Source organism: Sphaeramia orbicularis, chromosome 19 (assembly GCF_902148855.1).
Source record: "Sphaeramia orbicularis chromosome 19, fSphaOr1.1, whole genome shotgun sequence".
Taxonomy (NCBI): domain Eukaryota; kingdom Metazoa; phylum Chordata; class Actinopteri; order Kurtiformes; family Apogonidae; genus Sphaeramia; species Sphaeramia orbicularis.
Window position 1 is genome coordinate 33,173,270 of NC_043975.1, and position 16,269 is coordinate 33,189,538.

Genomic DNA, 16,269 nt, shown 5'->3' on the forward strand with positions numbered 1-16,269 from the left:
CATCCATAAACAAATAGCCCTCACAGTCATTATTAAATACTGAACCTCTCAAGAATCATTTTTTTATATCTTTTTTTTAAACTGAATTATGTTTGATATTTGTTTTATCTCCAAACACAATTTGTTCCACAATTTTACTCCACAGATGGTGATACAGAAACTTTCTAACGTAGTGCGTACTTTATGAATCTTTAAATTTAACTTTCCACTTAAATCATAGCCTCCCTCTCTTTCACAAAACATTTCTTTAATATTGCCTGGCAGTAAGTTATTCCTTGCTTTATACATTATTTGAATAGTTTTGAATTCCACAAGGTCAATGAGTTTTAAAGTTTTAGATTGTGTTCACGAAAACCAACATTGTGAACGATTCTTGTTGCTCTTTTTTGCAATATAAAAAGTCTTTGTAATGAACTTGTATATGTATTTCCCCACGCCTCCAAACAGTAACTTAAATAGGGTAAGATCAATGAATTATACAAAATCTGAAGTGATTTTCGATCTAAGATCGCCTTTGCTCTGGCAAGGACTGAGATGCTTCTGCATAGTTTGTTTTGTACATGTTTTACGTGAGGTTTCCAGCAAATTGAGATACAGTTAAGCAGCTCGCTATTTGGAACACACTCTGCCTCTACATCTACAATAAATAGAAAAATATAAAAGATCTATAGAAAAATTAAAAAAAAAAAAAGCATGCATAGCGTACAAAATAAAGTCAGTAATATGAATTATTAAATGTCATTTTTACTGCCTGCTTTCCTATATTTTTCCAATATTTGTGTTTATATGAGACAAAGGTTTACAATGATGTTAAAAGAATAGTAGAATAGAAGATTTATCATCATTGTCAGGTAAAAAAAAAACACTGAGAAACAGTTTAGCAGCAGAAAAATTAATACAGCACACATGCTCTACTTCTACATCAATAATAAATATAAAAATCTAAAACATCTGTGAAAAAAATTTAAAAAGCACACATGGCAAGTTTTAATGATATTAATTGTATAACAATAATGCAATAAGACTACAATATGAATGGTATAATGGCAGTGTAGTGGTAACAGTGAATGACATAGCAGTGTGGAGATGATAATGACTATACAATATATATTAAATCATATATATGAATATAGAATCACAGTCATGAGGTGACAGCAGTGCAGGCCTAACTCAAACATTCAACTAGAACACACCAGTGTAAACAATGCTATCATAATCACAAGAAAACATTCAATTAGTTCACTAGTATTAATTTGAAACTCACCACAATCTCATAGTAGGTTTCATGTCTATATATACTAAAGTACACTTCCCATGTATTAAAGTCATTCTGTAGAACATGCATTGTGAAGTTGTTTTGAGATAACAAGTGTTTACTGTCTGCAACATACCGTTCAGGAGAACTCCCATCTTCCCTGCTCTGGGATGTTTTTATAAACCAGCATAACAGGTATTTCTCATATGAAAAGAATTATGTTGTAACATGTCCCAAAAAATGTAACACATTGTCATTAGACACAACAGTGTTTGGAAGACAATGAGGATACTAGGTCAAAGGTCAAACTCTGCCCTAACTTGTATAGGTCTGTGTGTGTAAGCTGTCTACGATCCCTGCTGTGTCCAGTCCTAAACTGTGTTGTTTTTGACCAGATTCCGGCCCTAAAATAGTGGTTATTTTTAGAGTTTGCTGCACATGTGGACAGCATTTATCTAGTGTTTTTTCAACATGACACTAAATGTTTATTCCTTCTGTGTGTCTATAAAGCTGTCTGTCTCTCTTTTTCCCTATCTCTTTTTCCTCTCCTCCCTCTATCCTTCCTTCCTTCCCTCCCCTCCTCCCTCCCTCCCCGCCGCAGGCAGTGTGTCTAGTTTCACAGAGCAATTGAAGGTGACAGGGACAGAGAGAGAGGGAGAGGGAGGGAGGGACAGAGGGAGGACACATCACAGTATCGCCTGGGGCTACACAACAGCAAAGGAAGAGCGAGAGATGAAGGGACAAAGAGAAAAGAGAGAAGAGACTCACGAAAGTACTCACAGGGAATTCCATAAACAGGTAATGGAAAAATAAAAAGTTGTACGCAAAAAAGTCTAAAGCGTGTACGACTATGAGTGAGCCTGTGTGTCACACGCATATGCCTGCAGGTCACCAAATATTCACTTTTACCGCCAACAGGGTCTTTTTTGTGTGCGAGCCCCCTCCGCTCCTGTCCTCTCAGTCATAATATATGAGCACATTATAGGATCCAGTCAGTAAGAGCAATTATAATGCACTCCCGTTTGTTTTTATTTTAACAACTTGATGAATATTTGTCATGGCATTGTAACCATGGTGACTGCCTCCACCGCCGCTGCCCCCCTCCCTCCAGCCTCGCATCCTCCCACCCTGTTCACCACCCCTTCCCCATCCCCCCTTCAGCGCTGAAAAAGCAAGGGATGGCGAGAGAGAGAGAGGGGGAGAGAGAGAGAGAGAGGTGACAGGAATGAACTAACAAGATGCACTAAAAAAATGCATGTCCTGGAGCTACATGAATCTTTGCAGTGAAGCACGCGTCGTCTCACACACACACACGCACGCACACACACACACACACACACACACACACACACACACACACACACACACACACACACACACACACACACACACACATTATTGCACTCAGCACATAGGGATCACATAGGTTAAGCCACGTTCACACAACTGGAACACAATAAGACGTAATGATGATTTCTGAATAAAAATAAGACAAAAGGGTATCCAGCGAGAAAACAAGTGGGGGTGGGATTGGATGAGTTTGTTTTTAGGATTAGTTTGAAATTAATAAAGCAGTTTGGACACTCAATGTACAATTGCTCCAGTACTTCAAAGTGTCCACTTTGTGATATTCCAAAAAGAAATTTCATATATCTCGCTTTTCCATCTTAAAATAAAATATGAAAATGACTTAGTAGATAAGTACATACTGATATTGTTCATTAAAAACATATGATGCCTCATTATTGATTGACTTATTCAGTAAGGGAGCTAAAAATAGCCATTGTTTTAATTCACCAGTTTATGTGCTGTTTATATGTTAAAGGATAAGTGATAAATGTAGTAAATAATGATAAATACATCAAAAAATGAGTTATTTTACTGTTTTTTTTTATGTTATAACATCTGTATTTCTGTCTACTACAAGAGTTTTTATAGTTTACCAATACTTTTCTTATAAGTAAAAGATCCAAATGCATCTTCAGTCACTGTTCTTACTCCTTTTTACCTTTGAACTTGTCAAGTCTTCTCCTTTCTCCAAGGCACGTCTCGGAGGAAAGTAACAGAGAAAGAGGGGGCAGAGAGACAGAGCAATGGGGGCAGCGGAGAAAGAATAGCAGAGTATGAAAGAGAGAGGGAGCGACAGAGAGAAAGGGAGCGCAAAGTCTTGTCAACCGGAAATAAAACAAGCTGGCACCCTCCCCATCCCCAAGCCCCTACACCCACCCCAAAGTCACATACTTCCTCTTCACTCTCTCTATCTCTCTCCTCTGCCTTCCTCCATCTTCTATCTCTCCTTTCCGCTGCAAAGAGATATATTTAAACCCCTGGTTTCTACTCTGCCCTCACTCTTTGACTCTACCATACGTACCGTCATACCTGCGTCATTACTTACACCTCACATCAGACCCTCATGTATCTATCACTGAGGTGGTTTCAGTATGGCGCTCCCCTGACCTGTTCTGGGGCCAGACAATGCCTTTGTTTATTGTCCCGTAGCGTTAAGCTCAGTGTGTTATAGCAGACAACAATACCTCTGAGCTCAGGGAACAATACAGGTAGCTTTATAGCGCTCTGAGCAAAGCTGAAACTTAAACTCCTTGCATTATTTTAGCCCTTGTGTCAAACAAATAGGCTGAGGTAACTTTACCTGCTCACCTACAGCACCTGTACAGCCATGGAGGCCTAAAAAAACATGATAAGGTGACACATGTGATTATGTTATCTAACATTGCTGATTGACAGTTGCAGAGAATATATATGTAAAATTGCATTAGTCAAAAACGGTTATTTGTGAATCCTGTGTTACATTGTACATTAAATTAAGTTATTTTGAATCCTCAACAAACCTGTGGCTCTTGTAAAATCATAACATTTGTTCATTTTTGAGTAAAGACAATTACAATTCATTTATTTGCAGTAGTTTACCATTGTTTTCACACCTAAATAGCTCTGTGATACATACATAAGCCAGCAAAATCATGATTAATCAATAAGTATAATTTTCCTTCACTTAAACTTATCTGATATCTAAAATATTAAATATGTTCCATTATTTTTACATCTATAACATGATAGCATTTTACATACCACACAAAAAGTAATATACTGTTTTAAAATAGATTACTACATGATTAATAGTCTATAGCCTAATAACACTGCAAATAATATTCATATCTAGTCATAACTCACATTCTACAACATTTGTTTATCATTATTCTGTAATGACTTTGTGAGCTAAACACCATCAAACTATTGATTAAAAAATGTACTCTATGTTTTAGCCACATTTTAATATCTTTATGATACAATTTACTCTTAATAGTATTTTTTTCTTGAAATTTGCTGATGCATGTGGAGAATTTTGTGGGTTTTTTTTAAACACAGTGATTCTTCCTGTTTCATTATCCAAAAGGGATCAATAAAATGAGGCCCTAATTGCAAAGGTTCAGCTCAGTTCAGTCTTATTCTCTGGTTTCATATACTTTAGTGTAAAAAAAAAAAAGAATAAAGTTAGCTATTTTTTGTGCTAAATATTTATGTGCAATTTATGGCTAAAATTGAATTCCTTCATCTATTTATCATCCTCTATCTTTCCATTATCTGTGCTTTATGCTCTACTCTCTCGGCCTCCCCTCCTCCTCTTGCTGGCATTAAGTTCAAACTTGACACTGATGTTGACTCACTTTGTCACCCCTCGGTGGCTCCCTCTCTCTCTTTCTCTCTCTCTCTCTCTCCTCCTCTCTCTCTCTCTCTCTCTCTCTCCTCTCTCTCTCTCTCTCTCTCTCTCTCTCTCTCTCTCTCCATCGCTTGGAGGACAAGAGTGCCCGCAGACGCATTTCTCTCCAGAGCCCCCCCCCCTCCCTCTTTCACTCTCTCTCACCCTGTCTAACTCTCTCCATCTCTCTTCTACACTCTCCTTTACACACACAGTATTGTCAACAAAGCTGGAGAACAAGGGACGTGGGGGGGAACAGGGGAATAAAGGTCTAAGAGGAGAGTAACACACAGGACCCTGCGTCATCACACCTGGACACTCGGTAAGTTTGCAAAAATCTATCTTTCCAACATCTCCACTGGTTTCTGTGTACGGTCATATGCTCGGATCATTTCGATAATATGGACTTCAGAGGATGCTTAGTAATTGACGACAAGTTTCAATGCTGCCAACAGTATGTGTAAAACAATTCACGGAATTTCATGGAAAATCGGTTTGGTTAGATGGTTGTAATGGGGCTGCTTCGCCTAATGAATGAAGTCTGACCTTTGACATTGTGCTGCAGCAGGAGTTTGTGAGATCTGACCCAGCTTTCCATGTCTAATTCCTAAAAGAGATATTTCAACACAAGTCAAGAGTGAGAGACTAGAACAGAGAAGGTTTTATTCATCCCACGATAATTTTTATTAAGGCAGACCAGAATGTATTTGGACATTCTTTACCCCTTAAAGCCACAAAATACTTGGTTAAGATTTTGAATGGTGGATATTTTTCATTAAGCTGCAATGTGCGCACATTAATACCACTTTATGTGCTTTTATAAAGGCTGGTTTCATGCATATGTGTGTGTATGCATGCTTGCATTTACTAGCAAAGATAGAGCTAAAAGCAAGTAGCATAATAAATGTCATGGCTTTCAGAGTGGGTTCTAATGTATCTTAGCTCCCCATGGTATACTAGCATACCAATGTATAACACACACACGTTACGACAGCGGGCATGTAACTAACTCCATTTCTGTCTGTCATCATGAAGCTAATTCACCACAATGCCGACCATGTGTGAACTCATGCGATATGAACCCCTCCTTCTTCTCTCCTTCCCCAACTCGCACCCCCACACCAAGGAAGAGGGACTGGAAGACCGAAGACAGAAAAGAGGACCCAGAGGTGACAGTAAACAGGGGCGGACACAACACGGGACTCCTTTATTTCTGTTCATGGTGGTTTGGACACTCGTAGTATGTATGAGAAGTTAACCATGCTGAACCTGCAGAGTGGCTCAAACTGGAGTGGGCCTAACAACTGGTACCATGATCCCACCAGTGTACAGACACAACACAGCACAGGTAAGGGAATATTTTGAGAACACGTCATTGCTTTTACATCAGTGTTAGTTAAATCTCATGAAATTTTTTAACTAGAATACCCTGGCACTTGTGGTTTTCTCACCAACTCATTGCGGTCTTCCTCATATTTCAATGTCTGACTGTCTGTTAAACTAAATTGTGACTTTCCATTCTAGAAATGTTGTTGTCGCTCACACATCTCTTTTGTCACCTTCCCCTCTGCCAGTGTCTGAGGGCTGTCTGCTGGACACGGAGGGCAGCATGGGAGGAGAAGCAGGAGGAGGAGCGGGTAGAGGGGGAGGAGTCCCCGTGGAGAGGGACGAGGGTGAGGAGTCTCAGCTGAGACTGCAGCTCAAGAGGAAGCTGCAGAGGAACAGGACCAGTTTCACACAGGAGCAGATCGAGGCTCTGGAGAAAGGTCAGGCCATGCAAGCACGCACAGGGCTCTCTTGCTTTCCAGCCAATCACGGCACTGCATGGGCGCAAGCAAGACCAGTGTATGTCATGACGCAGCTTGTCTTGCTGCTTTTCCCCCTGCCAACACCTTTGTTATTGGATTATAGTCTTTACACATTGTTCGCAGTTTTTTTGGTAACTGGCAGGGGGCATAAATATGTGATTTTATCCACACTGTATGCAAGTTCTCACAAAATCAAGGTGTATACCATGTTTTGAGGCTACCTATTGATTTAAAACAGTTAAAAAAATTGCAGAAAGACAAGATTTTATCAATTTCTTGAAGGAAATGCATGCACGTTCATGAATGGAATTTAACTCCACAAACATCCTCAAGCTGCTCCAAGACGCCTCCAGTATTAATGCAAGGCAGAGTTTTGCTAATGCATCATTACAGTGGTTGTATTATGCAGTGGGATCTGGCCCTCGTAGGCTGATATCAACTGAGGGGGATCAGAGAGCCACTCTTGACTGGATATGGCTGCAGCGGGCCCTTGAGCTAAATAAGGACGCAATGTCCACTGTGCAGCCGAGTGGAAATGTATCACTGTGGTCACTCTGTGCAAATGACATTAATGAGGTACACTGACCTCAGTGCACAGCCAAAGCACAATAACAATCATGTGTTGACATAGACGCCAATTATAACCAAGCCAATTATAACAATTTGCAAGACAGACTTAACTTAACAGTCACTGTGTATTGTCTTTGTGCAATATGGATTCATTAATCATGTGTTACCAGTGTGAAGTTTATTCTCTAGTTATTTACTTGACTGGTAATGTGTTAATAAATATGTTCAGCAATATGTTTAAAAAACAACATTACTGCTGCAATGCAGTGTAACCACCTCCATCACAAACAAACAGTTAACAGATTTATTTATCGCTATGTTGACACTTAATCAGTATGTTTAACATCAAAAGTGCAGATCTAAATTTATTCACATCTTCATTGGAAGACCTGAAACTTTAAGGTTCATCTGGATGACTCAGACTGTCAGTTAAAGGGGTGAGGCATATTCTCGTTTCAACTTGTCAACACCAAAAATGTCAGCAGTTTGTCAACTATAAATTAACTGCCACAATGAGAAATGATAGTCATACGCAAAGTCTCATTTATATAAGCTCAAGCAACCACTGAGCCAGAAAGTAGCTTACATCAAGGCCTCGTGTCAGCTTAATATGGCAGCTCTGTATGCTAAATAGTCAAACTGATAGAGACGCACATATATAGGAAATGATGGCAAAATGAAATCCATAAGGAGTTTTCTTCAGTTTAGTTTTAGTCAACCCACTTTGGAAAGTGCTCAGGAAGCTTCTCAACTTGAATCCTTTCATTTCAACTTTCTGCGTGTTCCATGATGATAAATAATTTATACAAAGTGCAACAGATAAATATTTCAAATATGGTTGTAAGGATACATCTGAGCTTCCTGCATTTGTATATTTCATGGAAAGATAATTAGTGAGGCTGATATTAAGCCGGAAATGGGATGATGTCTGTTACAAAATAGAAAGGTAATTAAATAAATGGATAAATAAATGAATTAAAGGTCATTAAAAATTTATTTCAAGTAATTTTTTTGTAGTACCAAGACAGATGCGCAGACTAATCCAAAACATGTTAACATAGTGCAGCGAGAGTTATCAAGCGAGCTGCTTTCCAGTTGTCCTGCCACCTTGGATTAAGACTCACAATGTTGTGTTTGACATTAGTTAATATCTTCCACAGAGTTTGAAAGGACACATTACCCAGATGTCTTTGCGAGGGAGAGATTGGCGAACAAAATTGATTTACCAGAGGCCAGGATACAGGTAAAAGAACCGGTGTCAGTTGAGGTTTTTCTGGTGTGAAAACCCTGATGCTCAGCCTGATAAATCACAACAGACATGTTTGCTTGTTTTTCCTAATTAAAATACGGGCGTGTTGCTGAAGAACAGGCTTGACTGATCGCTTTGATTGACAGGTGTGGTTCTCCAACCGAAGAGCCAAATGGAGGAGGGAGGAGAAGCTGCGCAATCAAAGGAGGTCAGGGGGTGTTACTTCCTGTTCACAGAGCCAAGCCCCTCTGACCACTTCATTCAACACATCTGTCTATCATCAACAGCACGGCAGCAGTTCAGGTAAACGCAGCCCCCTGTACGTCAGATCAATCATTATATCATTTCTTACAATATTAATCTAGTGTTTGTTAGTTTATTCATGCAGCACATCAGTGATACTTAAAGCAACAGTTTATTTATGGTTTTTATGATTTATATATTCCTTGGCAGACATTTTACCAGTTGATAATTATAAACCTCAGAGCTGCGATGCTTGACATTTTCAGGCAGGAAACCATTAGAGTTTCTCCATTAGGGCACATCTATATTACAACATTTCCACTGCAAGAAGGAGATATTCGCATCACACTGTGTAAATGTGCTTGTGTGTGTGTGTGTGTGTGTGTGTGTGTGTGTGTGTGTGTCCTCTCCAGGGTCCATGTTGAGTCAGGCTGAGTCGTTCCCTGCCACGCTACAGCTCCCTGTCCAGTGTTCTCATCTGGAGTCCAGGTTGGACATTCATCATTCATCATTCATTAGCACCTTAAATACTTCACCGAAGCAGCAGGCCCTCATCCTGGAGAATAAGCACTTTATTAGCCGCTTTACTCCACCTCAGGGTCTGAGAACATTGTGAAAGTGGAAATAAATGATATAAGGTTGCAGATATTAATACTGGTAAACAACATAAACAACACGATCTATTACTATTTTGTATTTCATATTATGATTCCAGTCCAGATAAGGTAGAAAAGAAGCAAATTACATAATAATAACACATTCAGAGAGCTTAAAAATAGAGAAAAGAGTCAGACAAAAGCACATTGAATGTTCATTTTATACTGAATTTTTAAGAAATAAAAAGCAACAAAAGCACTCTGTTAATCTTGGGATATTTTCCCTTGAAAATTCTTTTACTGGTCTCATTCCCTTCCCTTCCAGGGCTTTTAAATGGATACTGAACTACAACAGGGCATTTCTTTCTAGACTGGAGGAATTATTTTTAAACAGATGGTCATATCTCAAAACTATAGCTGCATACTTGAAGAATAGTTGAAATTATGTTTTACATGACAACGTTTAATGTCAAGAAGACACACAAATAGTCAGCATGACTTACCAGGTTTAGGTCAGGGGTCTCCAACCCGTGGCTCATGAACTTGAAGGTGGATCTTTAGCCTGTTTTTGGTCAAACACATAAGGAACATATCGCGAGGAAATCATTACTTTTGAATCTTTTGCCACCAGTTTTGGAAGTCATCTTACACTGTCCCATCTGTAGCCATAAAATAAACAATTTCTAATTTATTATCAACCATAATATGTGTCATAGGCTCCGTTAGGACCAACACAACAGCACAAACTCAATTTTTCATTTACTTCAATGTTTTACATGTCACACATGTCAGGGGATTTTTTCCTCCATGAACAATGAATTAGTTTTGTGTTTTGGACATAGCACCCCTGATAAAAATAATACAATCTCAACATTTTTTAACTTTATTTTTATAATTTCATAACCAAACATTGCATTATTGTAATGGAAATGTAAAGTTAAAATACCAGTTGATCATAACTACATTCACCACATCATGGTAAAAACACAGTTTTGATTTTTTTTTTTTTTTTTTTTTTTTTGGGAGGGAGAGGGGGGTGTCAAAAAAAGGCTTTTTATATTGTAAAGTTGCTGGACCTGTGGTTTTAAGCAGACTTAGCTATTTTCTGAAAATGAAATTACAATCCATTTTAATGTTCAATGTCTAAGTCTTAAATGGTCTCTTCTATGCATTACCGTCAGTGAAGATGATTATTACCTAATCATGGATCAAAATTCTTCTAATAATGTGCATCATGGAAGAAGAAAAAATGTGCCGACAAGCCTCACATGATGACCAGAAAGCAAGTTTAAATCATTTTGTGAGGTGGAATACTGCGTCTCCTGTTGCTTTTACATACAGCGCTACTTGAGCACCTCCATGTGGTCAACTGAAGCCATGCCGTCAGTCTGCATCTGCCCCTACAGTATAAACCAGGGTTGTCCAACTCCAGTCCTCAAGGGCCGGTATCCTGCATGTTTTAGATATGTCCCCTCTCAGCACACTGACAATCATTATCAGGCTTCTGCAGAGCTCGATGATAGGCTTATCACTTGAATCAGGTGTGTTGGAAGAGGGGATACATCTAAAACATGCAGGATCGGCCCTTGACAACCTGATTTGACACCCCTGGTATAAACTGTCTACAGTTCTTATGTTCAGAGTCTGTTCTACTGTAAAGGACAGTATGCTATATTATTTTAAGTCAGTCTAACATATGCCTTTTCTCTTCTTGCATTTATCTGTTTGTTCTCAGTCTATTCCTCCTCAGTCGGCCTCCTCTTACTCCTGCATGTTGCCTCCATCCCCCTCTGCCCCACGCAGCTTTGACTCATCAGCGTACTCCTCCCCTCATCTGCAGACCCCACCCTCAGCCAACTCCAACACTGGTAAGACCGTCAGAATCTCATGCTGATTGATAAAACCCCTCAGAATATAGGAAAAAACAGTTATGATAAACCAGCTCTGTGTTTCTCTATCCTCCACATCCAGGTCTCATATCACCTGGGGTTCAGTGCGGTCCAGGTTCCAGGAGCTGAGCAGCAGAGCAATGAGTCAGACCTGGGTCAGTACTGGGCCAGATTACAGTGAACGACAGACATCACTGCTGAACAGCAAGACAAAACCGAGAAGGAAAAAAAGGCATGTTTTTTTAAAAAAAAAATAAAGTGTCAAGAAACAATATGGGGGACACACGGGGTTTAAGGAAGCACGGGGACTGAGCTACTGTATAGGTGGGCCTGGATGAGTTGCAGACCCCGATATGCATTAATGTTTACAAATTCAGCCAAGAGCAGCTTTGGTTGCACTGACGGTACTCTGGTCAACTGGTATTTGCTTAGATTGCCATATTATTTTGGGATAGTGTGCTAATTGTAGGGGTGAGGTCAGTATCAGAATAGGAGCAGGCTGAGGTGTGTTTAGGATTACAATAGAGTCAGGATTAGAGGAGGCTAAAAACCAGGTTTAGGTTATTGTTTGTGTGGAAATCCCACACTTATCGAAGGTTGAGGGTCTACTTTTGTATTATTTTATTGTAACATATGTTTTGGCTTGTACTTGATCCAAAAAAGAAGCATTAGGCTACTAGTGTTAATTAAGTAAACTTAAATCTATCACTGTTTACATAAAACCAGCAATTAGGTCATGTTGCCTGGCAGATCATGATTTAACTCTAGTCTTTTACATGTCATAATGTGATCCAGTGGTACTAAGTAAATGCAGCAGTGTTTGTACTGTGAAGTGTAACCACAGTTTCTTGTTACTTGAGCAGCTCTATGATATTGTGATAATAGCTTGTTCCCTAAGCATAAAGCTGTGTGAGGCTATAAACTACTGTGAAGATTTTAGATTTGCTCAAGGCAATCACTTTTACTAAAATGGAAGATGTACCGTAAAAAGTGTAAAATCCTGCCTATCCTGCCAGCAACGCTACACTGAGACTGAACTGCGTATTTTTGTACAGACATCTGTGTATGATGAAGATAACTGGAATATTGCAAGAGGTTGTGAGAAGGAAGAATGTAGCTTGTTGTGGGCTCGAATCATCATGAAAGCACAAATTTATTAGTAAATAATTAGGGAGGCACTGTACTGATATTAGTATCATATCATCTGATAAACTAAACAAAACATGAAAATACACATTTCCAAGTATTAAAGATTCTTGCCAAAGGCTACAATAAAGCAACTTTATTTTTTTCTTGTTATAGATACAATGTCATTGTTTTTTATTAAATCTATTAATAATAGAAGCATATCCGTGACAGAATTAAGCAGTAAAAGTCTTGGATTGGCAGGTTCTTTTTCTTTAATACCACTAAAAAACATATCCATCAGCTAGTGACAATCAAGCATCGTTGCACATCAACCAAAAAAAAAACTGCCTTCAAACCATCAAATGCAGACACTGACAATCAAAGCTGGAGGAAGAGGAGATCCAAGTGGAAAACTGTGACACTGTGCATACAATAGCAATCGCATTTTTAACTGTGCATGACCAAAATAAGCCACTAGACAATCAGCTACTCGCAGAAACGAATAAAGTATTGTACAGAACTGTTGCTGTACTTTGCAGGGTTTGAACCTCTGCTCACGTTCCTCTTGACTATTGGTTCTGTTGATGCATCTCAGTTCAATCTCATATGAACTGTCTAATTATCAACTTATTTATTTGTCTTTTCACTTGTTCACATTAAGTCCTCCGTGTTGGTTCTGTTGTTGCCGTGTGTGTTGTGTTAGTACTGTATAGCTACCAAGAGTCAACCCTTTTGTGAAGGCCTTGGATCCCTTTAATGAAAATAAAACTGTGTGTCATGAATATACACTTTGTCTTTATTTGTGATGCTATATTTAGAAATAAGAAATACGATTGTCCAGCTTTCACACATTTTCATAAAGGCGCGTCCATAAAAATCCCCATTCATGTTGTTCCACTGGTGCGGCAATGTGAAGTGGACGTACGGAAACTGGATGACCATTAGCAGGGCAGCATTTTTTGCTAATGGCATGACTCACTTGGACCCTGGAGGATAGACAGAAATTAAAGACGAGAGAGGAGGCAGAGGGGGAGGAGGGATTGAGGGAGGAGAAAGATAATACCACTGATACTTTGCAGAGAGAATGAGCACAGACCCACGAGCATAATGGGGCTGTAAGATGCTATGTGAGATGCCGATGTACTCCAACTAAATGCTGCATCATCAGTTTCCCTTAAATGTATTGTACACATTACAGAGTTAGATCAGCAACACTGGCAAACTACCTACTGATGAAACAGACCCTGGTGCTTCTTTTGAATCATTTCCCGCTCATTTTACTCAGTCTTGATATTGATATTCATGTGTGTTGATAGGCTGATATGTGATACTCTGCATTTGTTTAACAGAGTATATGAAACACAAATAAACTAGTTTGGGCTTTCTTTCGTGGACAGATACAATAATCCAATGAGAACATCTTCTCAGAGATGGTCATATATCCATTTAAGCATTTGTTTTTAAGTCCACAAATACACAGCTGGAAAATGTACCTCATCGAAAAGGTGGCTGACCATGTGAACAATTTATTAATATTTATAAATGCAGAGTCAAAGATTGTATAAGACCTCAATTACTTCTATGGGCATAACAGCAGCATTTATGGTTCATTGATTTGAGTTCAATGTATAATTTAATACCATAACCAAAACCACTGTGGTCTATGAAAAGTGAAAACATTTAAATGATGAGGGCAGACTGGGTATGTCTACATGGGGAGATTCTGATCCTACATGGTGAATGTGAAGATTCTGAACAGACACTTCTTTAAAGACAAAAATGACTTAGAGGAAATAAAGCACATTTGCACTCCAAGGAACACCATATATCTGAGTGGCACAGTGGTGGTCAGCACTTCTGACACACAGCCAGAAAGTTGAGTATGTGACTCAGAGTCAGACCAGGATCTTTCTTTGTTGAGTTTTCCTGAACTCTCTGTGCCCCCACCATCAAATACAGGTATGCATATGGTAAATTTCCTGTCAGTCCAAGATACAACTGAGATCTGGAGTTGACTGTCATGCACCTTCAACGGCAGCTCATTGCTCCTAATGTGCTAAGTGCTAATGCTAAAGCTAACTCTAATGAAAAAACCTTTAAAATAACACAACTCGTAAATATTTACCCTCTGGTATCCCGTCCAGCAAGGACCTTACTAAGCACCAAGTGTGCCTTTTTGGCACACTTGTGGAATAATGTGAAAAAAAAAAAAAATTCATTCAGTTTGTTTTAATTCTTTTACACTTTTTTCTATTTCATCAACTTGAGCCATAAATAAAAATACCAAATACTCAATAACTGTCACATTTTTTAACCCTAAATGTCATGTTTGTAATGTAAACAAACCATTTTTTTAGATGCAAAAAACACAAAAAATATATATATTTTTTCAATATACTACATAAAAAGTGGATCACATATTATCTGATTTTTGCAGCCTGGCATATGTCAATGATTAACTACAACATTGGTTAATTTGCCTCATTATTTTTGGCACTAGGCCAAATGTTCAAAAATACTAGCATCTGCCACCAAATGTGTGTAAAATGCACACCTATAAATCAAACTATTAAATATATATTGATTTATCTTTCTGCTCTAATTTGATTTTATTTTTGTAAATCAAGATCAGCCCTAATCATACATATCAAATGGAAGAAATAGTGCGTTTTAGGCACACTTGGGAGACAGATGCTTGTCTTGTAATTTTCTTTTGTTTACATTGTGCAAATTTTAGTTGGTGGCCAGAATTTTAAAGATCATGCAAAAATGAACACCTTTTGAATTCTAACCTTATTTAAATTGTGAAAAATAATATGAAGTTTTTTAACACAAAGTGCAAAGTGTGCCTAAAAGGCGCACCCGGATACCGGAGGGTTAACCACTGCCATCGGTGAAACGTTATCAAGACATCTTGACTTCAGACTATATATCGGTCCATCCTTGTGTAACATTTTGAGGGCTCTCACTCAAATGCAAATTAATTACAGGTAGAACTGGGCAATAAATATTACTGCTAGTGATATATTTATATAATCACAATATATATTATTATGATACATATTTTCTTTGATCTTCAGAGTTTATTTTGTTGCTAAAACAGTTCTGAAATGTTCCAGTGTTTTGTCTGACTCACATAAGTATATTTTCAAGTTAAATATATATGTTTTTTTTATCACAATTTCTATCTTTTATCATATCTGTCAAACAAGAACTCAAACTGCACTCACTGTCTTTATACTGAATTAATGTTGTAAACACCAGTGAGTTTTTTTCATGTCATTTTTCTCTTTTTGTACATCCTTTTGGTCTCTTTTAAACTTCTACCAAAATTAATGAATGAATTAATTCATTCATCATTTCTTTCTTTTTTTTTATTTATGTACTTATTTATTTGGTGTTCTGATGTGAGATGATTTCTTTTCTTTTCTTTTTTGTGACATGTTTCAGAGTCCATTTACATAACCATAAAAATCTGATAACTGGGAGTAAATCAAGTAAATACAATAATCCCATCTGACATATTTACATGCACTTCCTTTTCAGTCTATTATCAGATGATAAGGCATATCAGATTATGTTTTTACATGATTTCGTGAATAATCGGATAACTCCAGAAATCGGATGGTGATCAGAGTTTTAGTGTGAATGTAAACGCACTCAGTGTTACAACCAGACCCGGTCTCCCCTACTACGCTGCAAAGTGGTATCAAGCTATGACGAGTTTAGCTAGTTTCATAAAAACGTGTCTAATATTCACCCGGATGGAGGAGGATAACAGGGGTGCACACTTTTCAGATGATCCCGTTGACC

General features: G+C 38.3%; 1 protein-coding gene across 3 annotated transcripts; it reads left to right on the top strand.

Annotated features, from left to right (window-relative positions):
• Positions 1-5,099: 5,099 nt before the first annotated feature.
• Positions 5,100-13,238, top strand: pax10 (paired box 10). Of its 3 annotated transcripts, XM_030122226.1 has the most exons (9): positions 5,100-5,295; positions 5,539-5,543; positions 6,106-6,321; positions 6,548-6,739; positions 8,512-8,594; positions 8,747-8,903; positions 9,257-9,332; positions 11,175-11,307; positions 11,411-13,238. In XM_030122226.1, exons 3-9 carry the CDS (start codon positions 6,216-6,218, stop codon positions 11,507-11,509), a joined length of 846 nt encoding a protein of 281 aa, XP_029978086.1. In that variant the 5' UTR covers positions 5,100-5,295; positions 5,539-5,543; positions 6,106-6,215; the 3' UTR covers positions 11,510-13,238. The 3 variants fall into 3 exon arrangements, with proteins under 3 accessions (XP_029978086.1, XP_029978087.1, XP_029978085.1); XM_030122227.1 differs by lacking the exon at positions 5,539-5,543 and having other exon boundaries at positions 5,100-5,299; XM_030122225.1 differs by lacking the exon at positions 5,539-5,543 and having other exon boundaries at positions 6,100-6,321.
• Positions 13,239-16,269: the final 3,031 nt, after the last annotated feature.

Coding starts and splice junctions, on each gene's coding strand:
- pax10 (XM_030122227.1), top strand. CDS start 6,216: ATGTATGAGAAGTTAACCATGCTGAACCTGCAGAGTGGCTCAAACTGG. Junction 6,322..6,547: donor ACAGACACAACACAGCACAG/GTAAGGGAATAT, acceptor CCCCTCTGCCAG/TGTCTGAGGGCTGTCTGCTG. Junction 8,595..8,746: donor TACCAGAGGCCAGGATACAG/GTAAAAGAACCG, acceptor TTTGATTGACAG/GTGTGGTTCTCCAACCGAAG.